Genomic DNA, 17,029 nt, shown 5'->3' on the forward strand with positions numbered 1-17,029 from the left:
AGCCGCATTTGGTGACAATATAATTTTCTTTGTCCACCAGTAAAACTAGAATATGAACAGATTAACATCCAGAAGTGGAATATTTCTTGTTAGAAGTGCCTCTTTATTATTCCAAATAATTGATCAATGAAGAGTTGTGTAATCCATGGTCAATTCAATCACTTTTGGTTTTCCTTTTACAATGGTTAAGGTTTGATTGGTCACATGAACACGTTACTATGATTTCTCATCGCATTACCTCTGAGCTCGGTGATTACGAAAGTGATTTCCCCAATAATGGTAATGAGAAAATGGATTGTCGAGAAGAAGAGGAAAAAGAAATATCCCAATCTGAAGGGAGGTTGGTGATCAATCATTGATGTTTGACACTTAGGAATCCAGGCAGTGAAATTGACATGCAAAAAAAAGCATAAAACAGAACAACAACACCGTTTGCTGTTGCTTAATTTCGAGAGGAAAAAGGTTGTGTGTATGCAAATGTTTCCGCTTGTGACTATGCTAATGAGAGATGCTTACGACTTTCTAATAAGGGAATGGAAGGACTTTGGTTGAGTTTTCTAACCGATTGTTGGTGTCTTGTCATGCACTCATCTTGGTCACTGCCCAAGCAAAAGGAGAGGGAGATGGGAACCTACTTTTTCCAAAACAAGAAAAATAAATTCTCTGGTGAATCAATAAACCAATAATCTCTCACCAGCTTTTTTCTCTATAGGCTTTCCACTGTTTTTGCTTTTTCACTATTTTACCAATTGCTCAATTTTTGTGTCGGTTCTCACCGCCATATTCTTTTTGCTAAGCTAAGCGTGATGAGTATAAGGTTTAACAACTCTATGCCACACAACTTTAAGTGATTTTATGCCTAATTGTTGCAAGTTTGAGGAACGTGCTTTCACTTTTTTTTCTTATCTTATGGAACTATATGCCTCCTCAATACTTTCAAAAACAAAATTACCAAAAAAGATAAAATATTCCTTCCTTCATCTTTGTACATTTTTTTTTAATCAATGTGAGAATTTTTACTTTATTTTTTTTAGATCGTGCAATATGAAAGTTTAAAGTTTCTTTTAGATTGTATAATCAATCATTATTTTTTGACTTTTAAATTACATAATTCAAAAGTTATTTTAACTTTTACATTACACAATCTAGATTACTTTCATCATTTTAATTGTCACCTTCAGTAAAATTCTATAAAGAAAATCATCAGCAACATAAAGCTAAGAGATCACATACACCAAGTGTGACCTTTACCACTGGTCCATTTTTTTTGACAAATAAATGGATTGCGCAATTTAAAAATATTTTTTGTTTCTAAAAAAATGTGCAATCTATAAGAAAAAAACGACTTTTAGTCTTGCAAAATTCATTTTTTTTTTTTAAAAAAAATGACTTTCAGTAACTTTCCAATTATGTTATTATGAAACTTTTCTAGATTGCAACAATGCACAAAACATTTTTGACTTAAATTGATAAATTTGGAAAGTACAAAATGAAAAAATTTATATTTATGGAGTGTAGAAAAAATATAAGCAGGTACAGACAAAATGCCCCAAACTAGGCCCAAGCTGGCCCTAAAGCCCGTATATTGAACACTTTTTAAACATATAACCTTATTTGACTCTTTCTTCCTACACCTCCATACCTTCTTGTGTCACCCCATACTAAATGTGAAAATACTCTTTTATCCATTTTTTTGTGCCCACCCCCTTGGATTTGAAATAAGCCTATGGATTATGTAATCCAGAACCGGATATATTTCAGATTACATAATTCGGAAGTCAATTTCATATTTAGAAAATAGTTCTAGATTATGTAATCCGGAAGCTAATCACACATCTGAAAAAAAAGGCTTCCGAATTACATAGTCCAAAAGTTAATCTTATGTATAGAAAAGACTTTCGGATTATGTAATCTGGAAGCTAATCTCAAAAGACTTCCGGATTACATAATTCGGAAGCTAATTCTGGATCTAGAAAAAGACTTCTGGATTATATAATCCGAAATATTAAAAAAAGTATTTTTAGAATAAAATAAATTATGAGGATGGCACAAGAAGGTATGGAGGTGCAGGAAGTTTACAATAGAAACAACTTGCGTAGTGTAATAAACGAAGTTCATATATGAAGAGCCTACTATGAATTGCTTTATTGAAAGGAAAAAAAAAACAGTATTTCACTTATTGATTACTGGGACTTATGAATTATTTGTTAAATCGTAAATTTTTTTTATTTTAAACATTACATTTTTTATTTTTTATTAAAATACTTTGAGAATCTGTAATGGATTTAGGATATAAAATAATGTTAAATTTATAAAATAAAATAGTAATAGAAAGTTTATATAAAATTGAAGGATTATTTTTAATGACAGGATAGAATTTGAAATGGATTTTTTTTGTATTTTTTTTTTTTTGTATTGTGGATCATATTTAATATTGCTGTTAGTAGAACTTTAAAAGAAGGATGGAAATGCTTAAAATATATTAACTAGTTCAATTTGTAAAAAATAATTAAGTAAACAATTAAAAAAGCACATAGAAGAAAACATAAATTTCTATAAATACAAACAATGTTATTCTAACAAATAATACTCATTATTTATCTTTCAAAGGTGTCATAATTTTTTCACAATGCCTTCGGTTGAGAAATTTGGATCTTTTGGCCCACATACACAAGTCCACTTATCTAACACTTACTTTAATAAGTTTCATCCTGCACCCCATCATTCTTCTTTCTTCACCTTAAGAACATGAAATGACGAAAATGGTCCTATGATGTTTTTTTTTTCTCTCCAAACAACTTTCTATTACCAAGTATCATTTTGAAAAAATTGAAATAATTTTTTCGCTTCCGAAAACTATATTATGGAAACCAACTTTCCATTCCAGAACATTCCATCCAAAACACAAAAGTCTATTAATAAAAAATCTATTAATATTTTCTTTTCCAAAATCTATTTTTTAATTTTGGATTTTTAATTTTGAAATGGTGAGTAATTTTAGAATTTGATAAGTTGATTGGGTAAAATAATCGAGTATAACAATTGCTCTATGATTTAGTGGCCTACACCTCATCTTAGACACATTAAAGTTTATCCCATATACAAACTTATTCTAGTCTTATATTTAATTATATTGAAAAGAAAATATTTAGCTCAATTAAAATATGTGCAACTTTTTAAAGTCTTAATAATAATAAAAAAATGTTTTTTTTTTGAGGAGATACAAGAAAAACTCCCAACAATAAACTATGAAAAACCCTATAATAAATTATGATAATATTTGTAATCTAAATCTTTAAGCTGATAATTTTGTGAGGATTTCCTTATTTTATATTTTTGTTCTTACTTATTTTTATTTTATATATAACTTCAAGTCACAGATATGAAATATTTTATTGATTGTGCTTTAAGTAAATCTTGAAATAATATGAAGTGTGTACAAACACGTACTTGTCACGTTTTCAATTTTTTGAACCACATTTTTTTTCTCAATTTGATAAAAATAAACTGTTATAACGTTTAAAAGAAAAAGTAATACTTAATTAAAAAATTTAAAATTAGTAAAAGAATATTCAAATAAACTAAAAATATTGAAACAAAAATATAATATTAAAGATAATTTTAATGTTGTTATAAGTTTGTAACATATTTTATAAAATATCAACAGTGTAAATTAAGTTTTTTTAAATGTTTTGTAGGTGTGTGATTATTATTTTTTCATTTTTGTTTAATTTTAACCTAGTTTGTTAATGTGACTGGGTCATAACATAATAGTTAAGGTGTTGTCTGATAAATACACTATCGTGGTTTAAACTACACTTTTGACACCATACTAAAATAGATAAAAATAAATATATAACGACATTATGCCAATTATAAATTACACCTCATTTGTCATATTTATTGAAATATCATCATCTAGAATCTAAATATTCAGCTAAAGTAGATAAAAACACAAAAATACACTATTACAATTTGAAGATACATTTAATGTATTAGAAACAAAAGATACTAATAATTTTGTATTTGGATATGGGTGTATCAAACCGAATGTACATAATTGATTGATTTAAATTAGTATTAATTGATTTTAGCATGAATTGATTTTAAGTGTATAAAATAATAGATAATATGATATATTTAATAATTTTGATTAAAATACGAATCTAGGTAATATGATAAGTTTAACAACAATTTTTTATGAAACAAATTATAATATATAATTAAAATATATATATTATATTAAGAAGTAAGTTTAAAATTAATTTTTTTTACAAAAATTATTTTTAAGATGAAATATTTTTATTTATATATTATATTTAGAGTTAATGAATGTTTATTAAAAAAAAAAATTATAAAATTTAATTTATAAAATAAAATTTGTATTCAATTGAATATTTTGAAATATTTTTATCTTTAAAAGATCTAAATAATATCTATGAAAAAATATTTTAATATTTTATTTATATGAAAAGGTATTTTTAAAAAAGCATTGATCACGGAAATCGTCTCTATTGTCGTGTTAAAGTGGTGTTGGGATTAGTTTTCAATTTTCATTAATCTCAAACTCTATATTTATATTTTGAAATCCTTGAATTTTCCATTCTTAGTACATTTAGCAATACTAAATTTGAAGAGTAGATATTTGATGAGGATTAAAACAACACTATATTTCCAAAAAAGAGAGTCAATAAATGATCCATTAATAATGAGAAAAAAGCAACAAATTGTGGGCCTTAGGATTTTACGGCAAAGCTTTATTCAACAAAAGTGTGGGCCTCTAAGCCCAATTTTTCTGACACCTGTACTAAATAGCAAAACGCGCAACTACTTAACTACATTAATTTAATGTTGCAACAACGCCATTCAACTATCTTCTATTATTGCTGCAGAGTAATGACCAAAAATAAAAAACTATACTATAGCTGCAGAGTTTATGCATTCTAACTTTTTTTTCTTTGATTTTAATTTTTAAGATTTTCAGAAAATAAAGACTTTATAAATAGCGAAATCTGCACAACATTTTTTTAATTTCGAAAGGGAAAATAATCCGGTAATTTGTATAGTCTTTTGAAAAGGAAAAAATAATATTAATGATTATAGTTACTTGAATGTGGAATACACGAGATATCAATTAAAGTGTTTCAAAGTAAATTATGTGACAGCGAAACAGAAACTGCAGAATAATTATCCAAAGTTTGGAAAGAGTGTTATTGTGATTCAAATGATGTTCTTGAACATGGTCATGCTTACCTTAATTAAGGAATAATAAGACAAGAAGCACCAAAATTAGAAAGGAATAATAATAAGATAAGAAATAGCATCCCTCCCCATAACTTGTTCTAAGTTTTTTTCATATAAACTAATTTTATAGATAAAAAATAATTAGTTACTATAATAACTAAATTAGATACCATTTTAAAAATAAAAAAAAAAATTGGTTTTCTAAATTAGTTTATATTATTGTTAAATAATTTCTAAATGAGTATCTAATTAACTACCAATGTTTTAACTACCAATTATTTAGATTTTAAATTTGGTAACAAAAATCTTGGTAGCTAATTAGATACCAATTTAGAACCATTTAACAATAATAGAAACTAATTTAGAAACCAAAAGTTTTTTTAGTTTCTAAAATGATCTCTAATTTAGTCACTATAGCAACTAATTATTTTTTATCTCTAAAATTGGTTTTTATTTCATGATTTTCTTGTAGTGTTCGTCCTCGAAGAATGAGCTATTTCATTTATTAGTGATGAAAACATTGTGAGTGTAAATTTTATTTTATAAGGTTAAATTAAATTTAAAGTTCATTTCTTAATATGATATCAGAGTCATCTAAAGTCTATCCTAACGAGAATTTATTGAACTTCTATTGGATCATCCACAAATATATAGTCTCATAATGTTTCACATACTATATAAGTAAGCGTAAAACTCATATTTATAAATCAATTTTATAAGGTTGACTTAGTTCAATTTTTAATAATAAAAAAAATTAAAAGAAAGAAAAGAAAGCTTACAAAGTAATTAGAGAGAAAAAAAGGAAACATTCCTTTCTTTGTTTAGGCCCCATTTGTAGTTTAGGACCACAAGGGAACTTTTAATAATCACTACTTATCAAAATATTGATCATTGGCAAAGTTGAGTCTAGGAAAGTTTTGAAAGAAGGATTGAATGAGTATAATCTAATTAAGGCTTAAAAGGTGTATCTCTCTTATTAAACAATTCGTCCCTTTCCACTTTAAGTAACAACCACTCGATTTCTTTTTCCTCTTCTGCTCACAAACACTTGCTCATTTTATAATATCACACAAAAGTTTGCATTAACTTTTATCAATTATTTCAGACACTACCTGAACATAAGCAGAAAAGATATTGAAACAGATGCTACTTTCTGTTTGCTTTTTATAAAATATATATTAATCTGGATATAAAGAGAAGTTGGAGTTGATTGAATCCTACTTCTTAATTATTTAGTTTATAAGTAGAAAGGGAGGGTTTATGATTTATATTTAAAGAACTTCCAAGAAAGTTGGTGTTTCAGGCAAATTCAAATGCAAGTAAGACATTAGCAATGAGTTAAGTTGTGTAAAAGTTAGAAAATGTATAAGAAGTGTTTTGTCCTTACAATGATTCTGGTGATAAAGGAAAAATGTCTGCAATTTGAAAATGTTTTTTTCTTAGCCTGAAAGAAAACTGAATAGAAACAGGTAAAAGACACCAACCAGGGAAGCTTAAGTAAGAGATAAAGAGATTCATTAACTCTAATCCTAACTGAAATCAATTAGTTCTTAATCTTAAGTTTCTACTAGTTTGAAATGTACCCAACATCAATATCTTCATTAACATATATTATCATTAGTTACTAATTGCTTTATAATACCCAGTTAATATAATAATCAGACTAGTGAAAGATCTTTCTAAACACATATGTTCCTAATTTTTGTGATTATGTTAAATTAAAAATTAATTACAATATTAATGACTAAAAGTATTATTGAATTTTGTGTCAAATATTTAGATTTAAAACAATGATTTAAATAATGTTAATTATTTAAAACGAAATAATTTTTATTGACAAATTTTATTCTAATATATATATATACATTTATTTAAATAAAGACATTGCATACTCAAAACATTTTTATCTTTAAAAAAAATAATGAATATTTACATAGATAAAATAATAGATAATTTTTTTATATATTTTACTTCATAAAAAATTATTACTATAATTATAGTTTATGAATCTAAAGAATCCATTCAAATAATATACAAATCCTTTAATAGGTTATTTCACTACAAGAAAATCATGAAATAAAAATCAATTTTTAGAGAAAAAAAACAATTAGTTGCTATAGTGACTAAATTAGAGATATTTTAGAGACTAAAACAAATTTAGTTTCTAAATTATTTTCTATTATTATTAAATAATTTATAAATTGATGTCTAATTAGCAACCACTTAACATTAATAAACATTGATATTTTCACTTCACGTATTCTTCCATGGAAAAAATTGTACTTCTATTATAAACATGTATTATTGTTGTAAAAAATCTAGAGTATGTCATGATTTTAACAATTTAAATATAATTAAAAATGAATGAGATTAAATCTCTATGATTAAAAATAAATATAAATATATGTTTTTATTATTTATTATACAATTGTTTATAAAAATTAATTAATACCTTAAGGAATTAAAATTTAGATTATTAAATATTAATTAAAATATAAATAAATATTGTAAACTTTATAATTTTAATAAACTCGTAACATTATATAAAACTTCCATATATTTTTTTATAATTAATATTAATTATATTGTGGATATTATACGTAAGTAGATACAAGTATATAAAACTGAAATAATATTATGATTAAATCTGAAAATAATTATAATGTAATTAAATCTAATGAAATTTATTATATTAAAGTAAGACTTTTTGAAAAAATAAACTTTATTTTGAATTATGGATCTGAGGAAGATTTTCATACTTTTTCTTGATAGAATAATTATTAAATGTAAATAAAGAGAGAGAAAATTACACTACTGATACTCATACACATTTTACCTAATTAGTTTCAACAATTAATACAAAATAAAATCGAAAGTTAATTAACAAACATTTTACTTATTCTTAGAGTAAACTCATGTAGCGTCACATTTTGTTATCGCCAAAAAGTAGTCGTTAGAGAGAACGGAGAAAATTCTAAATTTGAATACAGAGGTTTAATTATGAGGTTAAATATGTATTTTTGTTATGATCTTGATAATCAAAGTTGTTTTAAGAGAGTAAATAATTGATTAAGCACAATAATTATTGACATATTTTTTTTAATATAATAAAAAGTCATTTTTAATATAATAATTTTCATTTTGTAATTTTGTTTAAATTCTATTCATGATTAATATGATTGAACAAGTATTTGATTTTAATAATTATTTATTGAGAGAAAAATTAACATTAATATATAATTAATCTTAAATAAACCATAAAAAATAAATAATAGAAGACTTGTTTTAAGATTAATTACATATTAACTTTAAATAAATTTATATTTAATGAATACACATAATAAACACTACAAACTAAATACATGTTCATTACTTTAATCATTAATTTTTTTAAAATAAAATTAAGGGAATTAAAATTTAAACTAAATTTATAATTTTTTATCGTATTAAAAATAAAATATGGGAATATTATTGCATTAACCAACTTTTACCCAAAATTATTTTAAATTAGTTTCTTGCATGTTGTATGCGAAGTAGGTGAAAGATTCTTCCAAAGTACTTTATTTGTTGTGTTTAATACATCTACCATTTTTTGTTATCTATTTCTTATAATGTGATTTTTTTTGTGGTGAATGCTATCTAAGAACAACTTTCAAGGTGATGACATTAATAATAAAAAAATGGGAATTTGAGGTACTTGAATTCTTAATCTTCTCCCAAGGTGGTCACGAGCAAGGTTTTTGGTTTTTGTCATTTGCGACCAAGACACTTATAACCTAAGGAAACAAGCATGCACAATTGGAAGAAAACAGGCATTAAAAATCCGAAAACCCGTGTTCCTTTATTTGATTGCATTTAACACAACAACAAAACTTTTCCTTATTGAATGTGAAATTAGGATAGAGGTAGATGCCTACAAAAAAATGAATGAGGATATCAAATACAGCAGAATCAAATTAAGTAACAAGAACAGCAGAAGTAGGGTTCATGAAATTAAGTTTAGAAGAAGCAAAGAGGGGACAAACAGGAGCAATAATAGGAGGAAATTGAAACTTGTAAGGATGAAGAAAAAAGTACATCAAATACCTCACATCCATTCCACACTTTAATTATGAAATTTTGGTTTATCCTTATGAAAAATTAACCTCTAATATTTAACAAAACGTGTTCTTCTTCTTCTATGTTGTGATGCTAAGAAAATCTATGTTTATCAAATATTAAACATCAAATAAAATTTTGTGATAGCAGTGAAAAAAAGTCTAAATATTGCTGTTATGAGGATTTATAACAAACATTTTCTAACATTTCTCTTTACACATTTTTTTTACTGGGCTATAAGTATTAAAAGGTATGTAAAAAATGTGTGTACCGAACAAGGTTGTCATTAAGTATATATGTGCCAGAAACCATTGGTTAAGTGAAGCCAAATTAATCACATTAGTGCATATTAGAAAATATTAATTTTGACATGCATGTAAGTTGGGTTTTCTTTTGTTAATCTTAAAAGACATGTTTTCAATAATTTTTGCAATCAAAATTTACATTCATGGCTGTGTCTTTTTTCAGTTTGACTTTTAGTCCAGCTGGGAACACTTTACTGTCTTTTTACTTCTTTTCCCTTTTCCTGCAACCAAACTCCCCTCTTTTTTCGCTCTTTAAGGTTGGAGCTGTGGTACCCTCTGCGTCGGTAAGAAATCAAACATTGCACGTTATCGTATGATGTTCATTATTTGTGTCTCTTCCTTTAACCTTCTCAACTCCCCATTCCTTAATCCCCACTTCTATCCATTTTTCCTGTCTCCTGAACTGTCCATGCCACAGTTGAATCTCCTCGCCATTGGGTCTCAGATGTTGTTCTTTTCTCTTGGATCATCCACGTACTAGCAAAGCCTCACACTTCATTCTTAAGAGGTCAGAAACCAAAGCACACACCTTTCATTATTATGTTCTTGTTATATTGTACCATCATTTGATTCTGTTCTATAAAGAAGTTTTTTTTTTTATTTAAGAAGAATAAAGTTTCACCTTTTGGGCTTTCTGCTGAAAGAGGTTTATAGTATTTTTTTTATAGATAAATATTAATGTGTGGAGATGTTTATTTATTTTGTGATGTATGTAACATACCTCTTTTGCATGATGGTAAGATTCTGGTCAAATCCCGTTTAGTTATTTATTTAATTTCTTTGTTTTTGAGACAGATATTTTTCTTGGAATGGCCATTGCATTCCCTGCAGCCACGCTTTGATAATACTCTCTCATTGTTAAATTCTGTTGTATACTTAAGGTATATATTATGCTTAGGTTAAAAATGAATTGAAGAGCCCATCAACCAGTTCGTGAAACAGTTTATTAACAGTTCAATTCAATTAGCTCATAATTTTTGACTTATTTGTGAAATCAACCTAGTTTAAGCTTTTACAATTGGCTCATTAGTCCATAGGCTGATTCATATATAGTATTGTAGTATCCTGTAAGAATGAATATGTTAATTACAATGTTTTGATTTAATATATATTAGCATTCCATTTTGTTTTTTGTCTCCTCAATGGGATGTTTGTTTCTCAACAGTTAACTTGCGTCAATATGAAGTAGTTCTTTTGCTTCTGCATCATTTGCTCGTTTGGATATTATGACTTGCCGATTTATGTGCGTCTCAGATATCATTCCAAAGACGCACTAAATCTTTTTAATGGAAGAGTTTGTTTTTGTTGTGATACAAATTTGAACCCAATTGATTAAGCCTTAATTTTAAGCTCAGTTACTTGGTGCATTTACCTAGATAGGCTTTGCTCATATGATTTCCAATCCTGACTGCGGCTGAGCCATTCTTAATCCTTTTATAGCATGGCATCAATGATGAAATATTGAAATAGTGTTTCTGTATGAACACGAGCTATTATCGATTAAAAGTAGTGAAAAGTGTACATCACTTCAGGTTACTTGCATAGCAGCAATTATTTACTCAAAAGTTATCATTGTTGTGATTTATTTTTTGTTAGCTCATCCTTCCAGTTTGACTATAGTAGCATACTTCTCCTTACCGAAATCTTCATTCAGGCTTCTCACATTTGAAGCCTTCTCATCATTATGGACCATAAGTCTTGGCTTTGGGGGAAAAAATCCACACAGAAGACAATAGCAACTGACAAAACAAATCTCACTTCAAAAGAAAATGGAGAGGTAATTTAATTGTGTCTCACATCAACTGTTTCAGTTCTCATTATATATATTTTAAACTTCTCATGAAGGCCACCGAAAATTTATGTTCATGTATTGATTAAGACGGCTACTGTAGTGTTCCTTCCCCTTCAATGCCTCACATCTTGAGTGGACTAATTAGTAAAGGTATTAATCCAGAAGGGCTTTTTTTCCTGTGCCCTTGATCTTGAAATATTTTGTAATTACAAAATGGACAAATTAATTGTTTATGTATTTAGTTGTTAGGAGAAACCTGGAATTTTCTTCCCCAGAGTTTTGTGAAATATAATGCTTTCTTTATTATTTGCTAAAATAGTTAGTACTTTTGTCTTGTTTGCCTTGCTGTTTTAGGTACAGGAACCTCTATCTGATAAAGAAAAATTGGAGAAAGACTTAAAAAGATTAAATGATAAGCTTGCTTTTACAGTTTCTGAATGTACTGCTAAAGATGAGCAGCTGAAGAAACAAACAAAAATTGTTGAAGAAGCAGTGGCAGGTAATGTTTATGCATTGCTGTGTGTGTTTGTTTATCCTTTCCCTTCACTTTGCGAATTTGAACAATAATAATCATAGATTATTTATTATTCTTAGAGTAGTTTTACCAGTCTCTCATTAAAGATTCCTTTGAAGGATGGGAGAAGGCAGAAGCTGAAATATTTTCTATGAAGCAACATCTTGAGGAATCAATACGGCAGCAATTAGTTTATGAAGAAAGAGCGGCCCAATTGGATGGTGCGCTCAAGGAATGCATGCAACAGTTACGTTTTGTTAGAGAAGAGCAAGAGCAAAGGATGCATGATGCTGTGATAAAAGTTTCTAAAGAATTCGAAGAGACACGCACAGTTTTGGAGGAGCAACTATCAGAGACCAGTAAAGGGCTTGCTAAATCTGGGGTTGAAAATTCTCGTCTTAATAAATCTATTATCGCTAAAGGAAATTTGATTGAAGATTTGAAAAGACAATTGGCTCATACAGAGGCTGATCATAATGCATTGATGATTAGATTAGAGTCCATGGAGAGAGATAATGCTTCCCTGAAGTATGAAACTCAAGTACTTGAAAAGGAACTTGCTATCCGGAATGAGGAAAGAGAATTTAATCGTAGAACAGCTGATGCTTCTCATAAGCAGCACTCACAGAGTGTTAAAAAAATTGCCAAGTTAGAATCAGAATGTCAGAGGCTGCGTGTTCTTGTACAAAAACGATTGCCAAGTCAAGCTTCCTTGGCAAAAATAAAAAATGAATTTGAAATGTTGGAACAGGATTCACTTCAAATGAGAACGAAACACTTGAACTCAACCAGTTTAGTGGTTGAATCTGCACTTGACAGTTCCGAGACTGCCATTAGAAGAATGACTACTTTGACTGAGCAGCTAAATGCAGTGGAAGAAGAAAACAAGACATTGAAAGAATCACTAAATAGGAAAATAAATGAAGTCCAATTCTCAAGAGTAATGCTTGCTCGCACGGCTTCTAAACTGATGCGACTTGAGTCAGAGATTGAATCTAGAGGCCATGAAACCTTGGAGCAGCCTAGAAGTAATCTTGCATGTCGAGATTTATCTTTGTCATCAATGTCTGACATTGGCAGTGATGACAAGGTTAGCTGTGCTGACTCCTGGGCTTCTGCATTGATTTCGGAATTGGAGCACTTTAGAAGTATACGGCAGAAGGAATCATTCTCATGCAAAAGTGTTGGACCCTCAGATATAAGCCTAATGGATGACTTCCTTGAAATGGAAAAATTAGCAGTGGTCTCTGTTGAAAATGCCACTGAAATTTCGCATGCTTCTGTAGAAGAAAACAATGAAATAGATGGCTTCTCAAAGACTAGACTGAACCAGATTGGCTTTGGAGTAACAGGTAAGGAGATTGTTCCTGTGTCTGATCATCTGTCAGAGTTCTCCATATCAAATCAGGAATCATGTTCCAATGACATGTTAAAGGGAGATATTCCTGGTTGGCTCCTGGAAGTAGTTAAAATGATAATGGATCAAAACTGTGTCACTCATAAGAACCTCGATGACATACGTGAGGATATTAGATTGGCTTTGAGCTATCTAAAAATTACGGATCAATATAGGTTTGATTCAAGCAAAGGATCAGGTCACTTTGATGGATCTAAGCCTCTCCATTTTAGTCAGCACACTTCATGGGAACCTTTGAATAATTCTGTGGAAGATCTGTGTGGTACTGATGCTGAGATTTTATCAATAAAGGGAACTGAACAGCAATCTCAAAGGGATATGGGCCAGTCAATAGGTAAGATAATTGAGCTTATTGAAGGGATTAGCATGCCTGCTGAGGATTATGATAATTCAGATTCTCTGTACAAAAGAGATGAAAATATCCGTACACACAAGAGTCAAGGAATGCCTACAGGCTACATGGTCCGTGTTTTCCAGTGGAAAACATCTGAACTAAGTAGTGTCCTGCAGCAATTTCTCCGTGTGTGTTACGATTTACTTAATAACAAGGCTGATCATGAAAAATTTGCTACAGAACTGACTACAGCCTTGGATTGGATTATGAATCACTGCTTTTCACTTCAGGATGTTTCTAGTATGAGGGATGCCATTAAAAAACAATTTGAATGGGATGAGACACTAAGTGAAAACGAAGTTGAAATGGGGATGTTTACAGATGCATATAAGTTGCATCTTACTAGAGAACAGTTATCATGTCTGCCTGCGCTAACTAATTCAGATTGTCATGATGTTCCAACTAAAGAGATGCCATATGTTGACAAGGAAGAAATTAAAAATATTGAAGATAAAGTAATCAGTTCTGAATCTGAGAAGGAAGCCTTGGAAGGGATGCTCCAATCAGCTACAAATCAACTTCAAGAATCAGAGAAGACTATTGGCGGCTTGAGATTGGAGTTACAAACTGTGAAAGAAGTGAATAGAATACTTGAGGATCAAATACAAAATCATGAATTCATAAATGCAGATCTTGACACTCAGCTTACAGAAACCGAACTACAAGAGGCTAATCACAGGGTTTTAGCATTAGAAGTGGAACTGGAGAACAAAAATCAATATTGTGAAGAATTAGAGACCAGATGTGTTGAACTTCAGCTCCAGTTTGAAAGGTATCCATAATCTAATCTTTCAATACTTATTACTATAAGATATGATTTTCAAACATTTAGTTTTTAATCTCTTATTTGAAGATTGACACTCACATCAAATTTATATTCACAGCATGACAAAGAAAGACAATGACATTAATCAGAAAGATGAGCCACTGCAAACTGTAAGCTCTTCTCAATCCCATTTTATTCCTGTTTTGTCTTTACTATATATGGCATTCTGAAAGATTTAATCAATTTGAAGCACTTTCATCTAGATATAGATTTGGCATTGAATAATATATAATTCTGAGGCTAACTTGGATTTTAAAACTAAATTGGGAGATCCCAAATTGGAGGATGATGAACAAATTACTTCTTCAGTTCATTGATTGTTTTTAAGTGCTTTTGAAGCATTGAATGCCAAAACTATATCCAATATACAATTCTCCTAAATCTAAGAAATAGCATGGAAATACCCAAGTCCTAGGCTGCTGTGATTTTAGTCTGGGAAGCTGGAATAGGATTTTAGATTAGTCATGAAACGAGACAATAATTTCAGGAGGCTATTTTATCTTTTTTGCATTTATGCAGAAAATATTAACAAAAATGTTTCCCTTTTTCGTTTTTACTTTTGATGAAGGTACTAAATTATACTTCTTACAAATGTTACCTACTGTTGTGACTTAGTAACTTAACGGATCAGGAATATCTAACTGAAGTAGTCTGATCGATGTGTCCATCTATCATACCATTTCTAACAATCAATCAGGATCCCCATACTTCCTGTTGCCACTATATCATAGCCTTTAGCAACTGTTAGATATGAACTTGTAGCAGAACACTAAATGTTCTTTCAGACTAAGATTGTAAATGATGGATGAATAATATGGTTGATGAAGGTAGAGATCCCTCCTCTTTTATTTTTTATACTGCTTCACTAGACTTCATTGTTAGATGAATGCTAGTTAGCTCCAAATTTCATAAATCTGACTATATGCTCTGATTCCCTTGTTTGGAAATCTATATGCTCTCTTTTGAGACCAAGCAATAAAACTCAGGCAAAGCCTTCCCTCCATAATTTTAGCTACCTGTACAGAATAAGTTATGAATCAGTAGTGTTGTGGGATGGACAGAAGAAAGTCAGTTCCACTAGGAAACAATTTCTAAGACCATAAATAAGCAGTAGCGCCACTCTCTTTAACACCTAATTCTTTCTTTATTATTGGTTGAAACTGATCAGAAATCACTAATTTTAGTAGATCTCACTTCTCATTTAATAAACCACTCCTGATTTAGAAATAAAACCCACCAAATTTTGCGTTTTCAATGAATTTCAGCCAATAATACATACAGGTGTTAGAAAGATTGTTAGCATTTCTCCTAGCTGAATCCTTTAACAAATGGATACAAATAAATGAAAATGAAGCCTGATTCTATGCTTAATGTTTGGAGAGTATTGATCATACAAAGTGGCAAAAACTGAGAAAAGCAAGAGCCACCTACCCTTGTGTATGAAGAATTGCTACCATTTGGTATGGTATAAACTTAACAACACCATTATGCAGTAACTAAAATATTGACTTGATTGCTTACATGTGCATATCTATCCGGCTCCTGCAGGACTGGGAGATAACAGCCGCTTCCGAAAAGTTGGCAGAGTGTCAAGAAACCATTCTTAACCTTGGGAAGCAGTTGAAGGCATTAGCTGCACCAAAGGATGTCTCCCTTTTTGACAATGCCATTGCCACGCAACGTCATACAGTTACAAACACGAGTTCTGTCCCCCTGAAAGAAATGAAAGTGAAAACTCGATCTTCTCTATTTGATCAGATGGTGGCAGATGGTGGTACTAAAGCAAATGTAGGTGTTATCACAGCAAGTGAAACAAGCTCCAATCCCATCAGCATTCCTGGTTTCAAACAGCCCCTGGAAAAGGTTTTACTTTTGAATGGACTTAAAGGCCAGGAAGACACTGCTAGTGTTAATTCTTTGGCCATCGTGCCTACCAAGAAATCTGGTGGTAGAAATTTTTGGAGAAGGCTATTTGGGAGAAAGAAATCCAAAAAGAAAGCACAGTTTTCGTTGAACACATGAAAAACATTTATAGTGCTGTTTTAGTAATTCCTGAGACAGGGTAACAATTATATCTTTGCTATATATTTCTAATGGAGTGATGTTTGTCGTCTTTGGTCTTGGCTCTCTTGTTCATACTACTGAAATTTAACTGCTTCAAAGTTATTGGATGCATGAAACAGTTGTTGCCACACATACACTTACCAGGTTTTGTGGCTCGTGTCAATCTTGCTAGTTGTGTATAACCTTTTTTCTACGTGTTGGGCTAGAGTTTGGATATAACTTAAAAATTTTGTGTTAGATTAGAGATAAAGACATTTTATAATATATATATATTATTTTATTTTTTTTTTATTTTTTTTTATAAATTGGTGTTATAAAATTGAATTAGAATTTTGAGTTCAATTACTAATAAGATCCATTGACTATATAGTGCAT

At 29.4% G+C, this 17,029-nt stretch overlaps 1 protein-coding gene across 4 annotated transcripts; it reads left to right on the top strand.

Moving 5' to 3' along the window:
• The first annotated feature begins 9,773 nt into the window (after window positions 1-9,773).
• Window positions 9,774-16,706, top strand: LOC137810102 (filament-like plant protein 7). Of its 4 annotated transcripts, none has more exons than XM_068611230.1 (7): window positions 9,774-9,931; window positions 10,066-10,155; window positions 11,302-11,424; window positions 11,794-11,938; window positions 12,073-14,536; window positions 14,649-14,700; window positions 16,139-16,706. In XM_068611230.1, exons 3-7 carry the CDS (start codon window positions 11,332-11,334, stop codon window positions 16,610-16,612), a joined length of 3,228 nt encoding a protein of 1,075 aa, XP_068467331.1. In that variant the 5' UTR covers window positions 9,774-9,931; window positions 10,066-10,155; window positions 11,302-11,331; the 3' UTR covers window positions 16,613-16,706. The 4 variants fall into 4 exon arrangements, with proteins under 4 accessions (XP_068467331.1, XP_068467332.1, XP_068467330.1 ...); XM_068611231.1 differs by having other exon boundaries at window positions 9,793-9,931; window positions 11,257-11,424; XM_068611229.1 differs by having other exon boundaries at window positions 9,931-10,155.
• Window positions 16,707-17,029: the final 323 nt, after the last annotated feature.

Source organism: Phaseolus vulgaris, chromosome 2 (assembly GCF_000499845.2).
Source record: "Phaseolus vulgaris cultivar G19833 chromosome 2, P. vulgaris v2.0, whole genome shotgun sequence".
NCBI lineage: Eukaryota > Viridiplantae > Streptophyta > Magnoliopsida > Fabales > Fabaceae > Phaseolus > Phaseolus vulgaris.